This window comes from Syngnathus acus, chromosome 21 (assembly GCF_901709675.1).
Source record: "Syngnathus acus chromosome 21, fSynAcu1.2, whole genome shotgun sequence".
NCBI classification, from domain to species: domain Eukaryota; kingdom Metazoa; phylum Chordata; class Actinopteri; order Syngnathiformes; family Syngnathidae; genus Syngnathus; species Syngnathus acus.
This window is the reverse complement of record NC_051105.1, coordinates 6,231,065-6,240,265: the sequence shown is the minus strand read 5'-3', so window position 1 is coordinate 6,240,265 and position 9,201 is coordinate 6,231,065. Positions and strand designations below refer to the sequence as shown.

At 44.1% G+C, this 9,201-nt stretch overlaps 1 protein-coding gene across 1 annotated transcript; it reads left to right on the top strand.

Moving 5' to 3' along the window:
* Window positions 1–464: 464 nt before the first annotated feature.
* On the top strand, window positions 465–8,552 carry sik1 (salt-inducible kinase 1). The gene is made up of 14 exons (XM_037280795.1): window positions 465–658; window positions 1,535–1,731; window positions 1,830–1,946; window positions 3,282–3,345; window positions 3,796–3,957; window positions 4,471–4,595; window positions 4,680–4,803; window positions 4,868–5,088; window positions 5,197–5,346; window positions 5,423–5,533; window positions 5,619–5,844; window positions 5,930–6,187; window positions 6,319–6,508; window positions 6,618–8,552. The coding sequence occupies exons 2-14, from the start codon at window positions 1,576–1,578 to the stop codon at window positions 7,072–7,074; spliced, it is 2,361 nt and encodes a 786-aa protein (XP_037136690.1). The 5' UTR covers window positions 465–658; window positions 1,535–1,575; the 3' UTR covers window positions 7,075–8,552.
* The last annotated feature ends 649 nt before the right edge of the window (window positions 8,553–9,201 follow it).

The window sequence follows — 9,201 nt, the reverse complement described above, 5'->3', positions numbered from 1 at the left end:
TCAGACATTGTAGCAGCAACAACTATATGTTTAGATATTATTGAATAGTACAATAGTATGTGGTAAAAGCGAAAGTAAATTGAACTGCTGATAGTCACCGCTCTCACTCTTTAGCTCTCGCCATCCCTCCCTTCCGCTCTCTCTCTCTTTCTCTGCTCTCTCTCTCTCTCTCTCATCCTTCCTCCCTCAAACATCACGTGATCTACCACTGACGTCACCACGCTCTTCTCCCAGCAACGTTTCCAGCAGCGCTGACGTCACCGGGAGCCCGAGCCGCGTTGTTACCCGGCAACCAGATCCGAGCGCTCGTGCCCGGCCTTGCCGTGCACTCGGCTCGAATCTCTGACGTGAGTGTGACGTTAATGAGGTGGGTATCAATTTGTCATGGCGGAGGGGGCGGGGGAGAGGAAGAGGCGGTGGCTGCGTACGAAGAGGAGGAGTTCCCTCCCTGTGCGAGTACCGAGAGAATCACTCAGCCACATTCCAGCGGAGAGCACCGGTGCAAAGGCGCAGAACGGAGCCGCACCAAATCGCCTCAAACGGGCGAGGAGTAGAAATTGCTCCCGGTTTGTTTTTCCAGCGACGCTGCGATCAATTTTTGCTGGCTTTCTTCTATTTGAGAAGAACCCCAGGAGGAGATTTATGTACACTTTGTAAGGTAAGCCTAACATTTGGGATATTTTATATTTTCACATACAATCATTTTAATGTGACGGAGTCACGCTCGCAGGTTTAGAGGTTAATCCATTTCTATTCATTTTAAATACAATATCATATTATATGCCGTTCCGTCTTGGGCAACAAATAACAACTAACAAACATGGACTAATATATACATGTAGTATTGTTAGAATACCGCATTGTTAGAATACAAGCGGGAAACCCAAAAATAATACAAATACATATAAATACTAAAAACATTGTACAGCTTCAATTTGATTAAAATGATGCAGATTTAGTGCAGAGAACCTGTGCGGCTCATTGGCCACACACACTGTGCGCTTTTCTAGAAAACACCCATGAATGCTGAACCTCTCGCCTTTTATAAATCACTAAATCAATTAAAAATAAAATCATACTTTGTGTTGTCTACTACGACGACTACGTTTATCATTTTAACTGGATTGCAAAGTGAAGAACTCATAGTAGCCTTTTGAAAAAAAAAGTACTACACCATTCTTTTAAGTTGAGTTCAAAGACTGCAAGGTGGAGACGAACTCAGTAGCCTTTTGCAAAAGAATGTAATACATCCATTCTTTTAAGTTGAGTTCAAAGACTAGACTGCAAGGTGGCGAAGAACTCAGCAGCCTTTTGCAAAAAATGTAGTACATCCGTTCGTTTAAGTTTAGTTCAAAAATGTGTTGTGTATGCATATTGTATTGATGTGGGTGTTTGTGTTGAATAGAAACAACGTATATGTTATCTTGCCCCATAGTGTACTGTAAAGCCACTCCATTCCTTCAACCCTTTTCTGTACATCTTGTCCTCATTTCATCTGTTAACATCCAAGTAACACTGAACTCTCGTATTTTAGCCCGCTAGCCTCATCCCATACCCTGCCAGCATTGGTGCACCATGGTGATCATGTCAGACAACAGCCGGGGGCCCCGGCCCAGCCCAAGGCCCCAGGGCAGGCCCCTGCAGGTGGGCTTCTACGAGATCATCCGCACCCTGGGCAAAGGCAACTTTGCTGTGGTGAAACTGGCAAAGCATAAAGTCACCAAAACCCAGGTTGGTGGATGTATTCTTCTCATACATGCATTTACATATACGGTTGCTTCGTTTGTGAAATCCCAAATCCTAATTGAACCTGTGAATAATTTTCTTAGGTGGCCATAAAGATTATTGACAAGACCCGACTGAACCCGTCCAATTTGGAGAAAATCTACAGAGAAGTGCAGATTATGAAGTTGCTCAACCATCCCCACATCATAAAACTCTATCAGGTGAGTTTACCTTTACATTATATGTGTGTGTGTGTGTGTTGGTAGGTGGGTGCCGTGTTACTGTTGTACAATATTTATGTTCTACCTTCCGAGAAAGTCTCAGAAGTGCAGGAAGTGGCTTCATGTTTCAAGTGCGAGCAATGTGGAACGAGTGGCAACAAGGCATGGCTCAAATTGTTTCTTTTTTGTAGTTGTAATTAAAATGCTCGTACGATTGGGAGGGTCACATTGATTGACGGCGCTTAGTGTTAAGTCCAATTAGAGTTCTCTTCAACCAAGTGCAATGTGTCTGAGCATCACGTGAAGGCTTTCCCTCGCTAATTGAATTGAAGAATTAAAGTGGAGAGAATCCTCTAAGCTGGCTTTGCGTGACAGGTGCTTGGGAAATGCAACACACCAGCACGTAAACAAACTTTCTTTGTTTTCCTTATTGCATTTTGCTGGGTTTTTTTGCGACTTAATTTGGAGGATTATTAATTAAAGGTCTCCCAATTGTAAGCAGCTCAGCAATCCTAAATTGTCTCTTTGTTGTTGATATTCAGAGCCTAAAGGGTTACATTAAAAAAATTATAGAAACTCTGGAATTGTTCTTTAATAAATGTGTCACATACATATTAAAGAGACAAGGTAAAAAACATTTTCTAAATTACATGTTTAATTTAATCACGTTCTGTTTTTTTACTGTGATATTTTTATTTAGCCTTTTGTGACCCTTTTGACGTTTCACAGTTTTTGATCGTAAAAATTAGATTTTGCGTTTCAACTATAAGGGATAAGTGATGAGTAATCGAGTTCCAGTCAGTTCTGATACAAGCGCATCATGTCGTTAGCCTTTGACCTTACACCACCCCGCACGTCCTCTCCGAGGACCCTTGACGTGCCCCAGTGCAATGACGTCAGCTCCACAAGTGCTGCGCTATCTCACTGATAAAGACTCAGAGGAAGAATCAGACTCCGGAATTCAAAGTCTAGCATGTCCAAGTTTTCTGTTGCATTTTGTTATTTATTGAAAATGCCATTTGTTGCGCAACGTTCACCCTCAGCTGATGTGGCCCTCCCCAGAGAGCTCTCTGGATAAATAATGGCGTTCTATTAAAAAAGTGGAAAGATCCGGAAGGGCGTCTTTCCAGTCTGGCTTGTCAGCTGGCTGGTGATGACCACATTGTCGGGCCATGTGAGAGGCTGCTTGAAACCGCATGGAGCGTTTCGTTGAAATCAAACCCCTCTTCTTTAGTTCACTCCAAAGAATGCCTAAGGAACTTATTGACTATTTCAATTTCCCACTTGGGTTTATTAATGGTGTTTTTCTTACACCATTCCTGTTTTTCTTTATAGGTCATGGAGACCAAAGATATGCTGTATATCGTGACAGAGTATGCGAAGAACGGCGAAATGTTTGGTGAGTTCTTGAATATTTTTCATCTCTGAGCAGTTGCCACGGTAACTCAAATTTCTGTATAGTTGAAAAAAACAACATATTACATTCTATTTATATTTTTTAATTGCACAACATGGGGCAAAAATGCTGTGTTTATTGTGACCTTTTTGACATCATTCGAAGGACAGTTAAAAGTTCCAATTAGTGTCATAGTGATTCAGTTTAGTATCATAGCGATTCATTGGAGTCATCAATGACTCATTTTCAAAGTCATCAAAGCACAAAAATGTAAATGTGGATGGCAGGAGAACATTTGTTCCCTAAAATGTGCCTCTTTGACTCATGAACAAAAACAAATGATCCGTAAAGTACACGATGTTCGGATTGGCATATTGGGGGGGGAATTTAATCATCTGGGAATTTCAATAACAAGCGACCTTTACTTAAAAAACATCCTTCTCTTCTTTCCAGATCACCTGACCTCAAACGGCCGCATGAGCGAAACAGAAGCGCGGAAGAAATTTTGGCAGATTCTCACGGCAGTCGACTACTGTCACCGGCACCACATCGTCCACCGTGACCTCAAAACCGAGAACCTCCTGCTCGACGCTAACATGAACATCAAACTGGCCGGTACGTCCTCTACGACCTCTTGTTTCCTTCACGTTATTTCAAATCGTTTCATGCTAAGCATCTCGTGAAGAGAGCCTCGTAATTGCTGCACCGTAAGTGTGATAACGCTGCGTTCGCTGACCGCAGTTACGTCAGCACATGTAGAGAACATGGAGTTCCAGGCACAGGCGAGTGATGTAATCCGGTCCACAAACGAGCTGAGTTCAGTGGGTTTAAGAACAAAAAAAGTATTGTTCTCTCAACTGTTTGTACAAAGATGGAAGAGTACAATTGTCTAAGATGTCTTTGATAAGTTTGAAGAATTAAGCCTCTGAGATATAACAAGTCAACTCCTGATTGGTTGATTTACTGACTAAAATGTACATTTTGTACTTGGATGCAGAAATAAATCGAGTTGATAAATAAATGAGGACATTTCAATTGCTATTTTAAAATTATATATTTGTATCATTATTTGGATCTAGAGTGCAGCAATTCCAATTAAATCATCTTTTTTTTTGTGTGTGTTGGTAGACTTTGGATTCGGTAACTTCTACAATGCAGGGGAGCCCCTGTCGACATGGTGTGGCAGCCCCCCGTACGCAGCACCTGAAGTTTTTGAAGGCAAAGAGTATGAAGGACCTCAATTGGACATTTGGGTAAGTTCTTAGTTTGGAAAATAGAAACTAGACTCCAAATATCTTTTGTTCTAATCTTGATGATTGTGTATTTCTTCCTGGCAGAGCCTCGGTGTGGTGCTCTACGTGCTGGTTTGTGGCTCCCTTCCCTTCGACGGTCCCAGCCTTCCTGCGCTCAGGCAAAGGGTCACTGAGGGACGCTTCAGAATCCCCTTCTTCATGTCCCAAGGTAGCTTTGAATTACCACCACAATGCGATCGGTCCTGGTTTTAATTCCCAAACAATTTCTCCAGACTGTGAAAACCTCATCCGGAAGATGCTGGTGGTGGACCCAGCAAAGAGGATCAGCGTGGCCCAGATCAAGCAGCACCGCTGGATGCTGGCGGACCCCACGGCAGCCCACCAGACCTTGAGCCACTCTCTGACGGATTACAACTCCAACCTTGGGGACTATAGTGAACCTGTGCTGGGGATCATGAACACCCTTGGGATCGACCGCCAGAGGACCATCGAGGTGAGCGATTTCAAACTACCCAGTGCAATATACAACAAAATAAACAAATAGAAGAACTAAGAATAAATTGCAGACAGGAAGAAGCTAACTTGACTGTTTCATCTCAAGTCTTTACAGAGCAGTAGCTACAATCACTTCTCAGCCATCTACTACCTGCTACTGGAGAGGGTCAAAGAGCATCGCAACCAGCAGCTGAGCCGTCAGTGCGGAAGCTGGAACCAAAGGCAGAGGAGCATCTCCGACACCACCGGAGCAGAGGTGAGTTTTCTTCCCACTCCTACGAGGAACGTTGGGATTTCATCGGTGTCGCTGATGGAGGTTCTCCGATTTGCAGCAAGTCATCCTGAAGGCAGAGAACTTGAGAACAGCAGCATTCTCCAGTCCAACCAAAAGTGTTCCTCCAATCTACTCGGAGATGGAGTGCGATCAAGGTGGATTGTTCCAGGTAAATATCAACAATAAGAGGACACGGATTGTGATCAACATTTTCACCACCAAAGGTGTATCTAAACTGATCTTATCTTCTCCAGCGCATTGTCTTCCCGGTGGAGGCCAGCTTCAACAGGCTGCTGTGGAACCGCTCCATTTCCCCTAACAGCCTGCTGGAGACGAGCATCAGCGAGGAGGTGCGGCCCCGCGACCTGGAGGAAGAGGAGGCGGCGCAGAGCGTTGGTCCGCTGCTGTCCCCCACCACCACCTCACGCCGGCACACTCTGGCCGAGGTGTCCGCACGCTTTCACCAGTGCAACCCTCCATGTAAGCAATTCTCTCAAGGTTGCTGAAATGCAGAACGAGTTTACTCTTCTGATATTAATTTCTTTCTATGCCATCTTTCTAACAGGTATTATCGTCAGTCCCTCGGAGGGCGCATCTTCTGACAGTTGCCTGAAGTCGTCGTCCAGTCACACCGCCCCTCTGCAGGCTCCCATGGGTGTTAACGTGTCAACACCTCCTTCCTGCGGTGCTAAAGAGGGGGGCCTCCTGCCTGCTGGCGCCCCCCTGGCCCTCTCCTCACACCTCCTGCCCCAAATCCAGGGCAGCCTTCCTGCAGCCAGTTTCCAGGAGGGTCGCAGGGCCTCTGACACCTCCCTGACACAAGGTACCATAAGAGAACATTCAAACGGGGTCATTTTTTTCCCTTTCCCCTGACCGAACCTGATTTTTCTGGTGCCTGAACCTTGTCGGATCACAAGACGGTATTGTGTAACACATTCCCATGCCTCTCTGCAGGCCTCAAAGCTTTCCGGCAGCAGCTGAGGAAAAACACTCGCACCAAAGGGATCCTGGGATTGAACAAGATCAAGGGTCTGACGAGGCCGGTGGCGTCACCTCCGTCCTCCAACCGGGGCAGCCGAGGGTCTCTGGGCCCCGCCCTATCTGAGCACCGGAGCATGCTAGAGGAGGTGCTGCACCAACAACGGTGAGACATAGAAAAAAACTTTTTACCTTTTCCAGACCTTCCCGTAATTGGTCAAAACAGTGTTATCAGGTCAAAGACTCAAACTGCTCTTGTACTATATTTCTCACAGGATGCTCCAAATCCAGCACCAGTGCCACAAAGCTCAGGTCCAGAACACTCCATCAGGACCCACCCAGAATCCTTTGCTGTTTCTGTCCCAGCACCAGTCACCCTCACCTCCGCCATCTTCAGTATTCGCTTCATCTTCTTTATTCGAGGCGCCATCCCACCTTCAGAGCAAGCCACTGCCCCCTCCTCAGCCGCTGGGCCTGCCTCGTGGCCTCTGGCAACATGGCCTGGAGACCACCTCTTTGTCTCCCGTGGCCTCCGCTGCTTACCTCCTGGAGGCCCGTCTACACATCAGCCCGCACCACCACCACCACCACACTGGCCTGCAGCAACAGCCAGGCGCTGTGCAATATCCCACCGCCTGGGCCATGGCCCCGCCATCCGGAGCTGAACCTGACATGCAGGACCTGGTTCTGATGGGTCAGACGCAACTGAGCAACTACGTGATGGTCAAGTAGAGAAACAATAGCGCAATGAAGCAAGCTAAGCTTTTGCTATCATATAAGCTATAAGAGCAATAACCAAACTTTGCACAAGGTTACACGAGAAGCAATAACAGACTTTTTCCATGCTGTACGAAAACAGGAAGACACCATCCAACACATGACTGGAGCGAGGGCCAAAACGTTTCACTTCCTTATGATCCGCTCCCATTTAGTTCGCCTTTTTTTCTCTACAGAGACACATTACACTTAACACAGAACGGCTAATATGTTGGATGAAACTGTGATTTTTTTTTTTTTTCCAACATGTTTAACCTGTGCAAATGCTGCTTTTTTTTTTTCTTTTTTTTTTCTTTTTTTTTTACCTCAAAAGACTTTCATCAGTCTACAGTGAAGGAAAATTGTCTTTTATGAATGAGACAAGCACAACTACCTAGCATCCAGGAAGTAGTCAGACCCTCGGCCTCCGCAATACACCATGTGCACTAAAGTATCCATCTACAAGAATACCCCTTAAGTTCTCCTTTGAATCTTAGTTAACTCCTTGGGAGCAGTTTTCGGGAAGGCCTCTTTGTGTTATTTCCATTGATGGAAGAACCCCATCAAACCTCGGACACACTCCAGCCACAACGATGGAAAAGTTAGCGATACTAAAATGAAGACCAACTATTCTGCTCAATTTTTCCACTGGAATGGAAGCAGAAAATTCTGAAAGAAATTCTGCCATCTTGTTCAGGAAATATCAGTCCATCCCGAAACTGCGGGAACAGTGCAATAATTTCATGGGAAGGCGGTTGGCAAATGCATAGGTACGTGTTATGTAAGACTATATCGAAGTTTTTTTTTGCTACCAAAGAGCCGACTAGAATCAGTGATACACACTACTGAGTTGTCCACGTGTAGCATGTTACTCAACCAAAGTGACGTTACGCTCGGGCGGCCACCAAATCTTAAAGCTGCTTGTCGTAATAGCTTCTGCTGGTACTTTCACAATCTAGCAATATACTGTACCCAGCAACAATGTGTAGAAGCAAGTGAATCAATCTAAAAAAAAAAAAAAAACTGACATACTTTTCATGAATATGTTTTTATTTCAACTTCCATGTTGGAAAAATATTGTAGTGTTGATGCTGCGGGTTGTTTTGCACTCACTACTAACACGTGTGCCTTTTTATCTGAACAAATGTGCAATGTTTGAGCTCCTCTTTGACCTTGTTATGTAAGCAAAAAAACAGGATTGCACATATTTCCTATTGCTGAAATGGCTTCAAGTTGTATTTGTTGTGCAAAAAGAATGGTCCCGAGCGACTGAAACACTACGACTTGATGCAGCGTGACCCTTTTTGATAACATTTTTGGATAAGAAGTATTTCAAGTTTGTTTGTTTTCCTGATTTGTTACTTGACTGGCCGTCTGTGCTTGTGTGTATGAGAATAAGGAAAGGTTGTTTATTTATGTGCTATTTATTTGAATAAAGTTCACTTCCTAAATGATCTGTGGTTGAAATTTATTTCATCATTGCGAGTATTTCATCAGCAGTCTGGTTCATTCAGCCAGGGGTTGTCCAACCATTTTTACACCCTTTTTTTTTTTTTAAATAGAGTGGTCAATATCACGATTAAGTGTCTCTGTGTCCTCATTAAAACTCATCATGAGTATGTATCAGAATAATGAAACTTTACACGTAACACTAGTATGTATTGTAATTTTCATTCCCTGCACTTAGGGCCTCAACCTTGCAATAATTGTGACACATTATATGGTGTCTCTGTGTATTCCCATTTGTTGTCAAGTGAGTGTTATTTATTTATTTATTTATTTATTTATTTATCTATTTAAATAAATATAATAATGTAATTTTAATTATTTATGTATTTAACAGCTCCATGCATCCAGCATGAATACACACAGCTTCGTTTTCATTTAGGAGAAATTATAAAACTGCCCGGTAACCCAAATTCAAACTCGGACAGCGCGTGTTGCCAAACACATTCCACCGCCACTGCCCGCTGTGATCTCATCTGTTGGCCTATTTATATAACATCTTTAGGAATGCATGAAGATGCGGGGATGTCGACAAGTCATGAGGGGCAATGTCACGAGTCATTCACATAAGCAGTGAAGGTGTCATCGCGGTGCCAA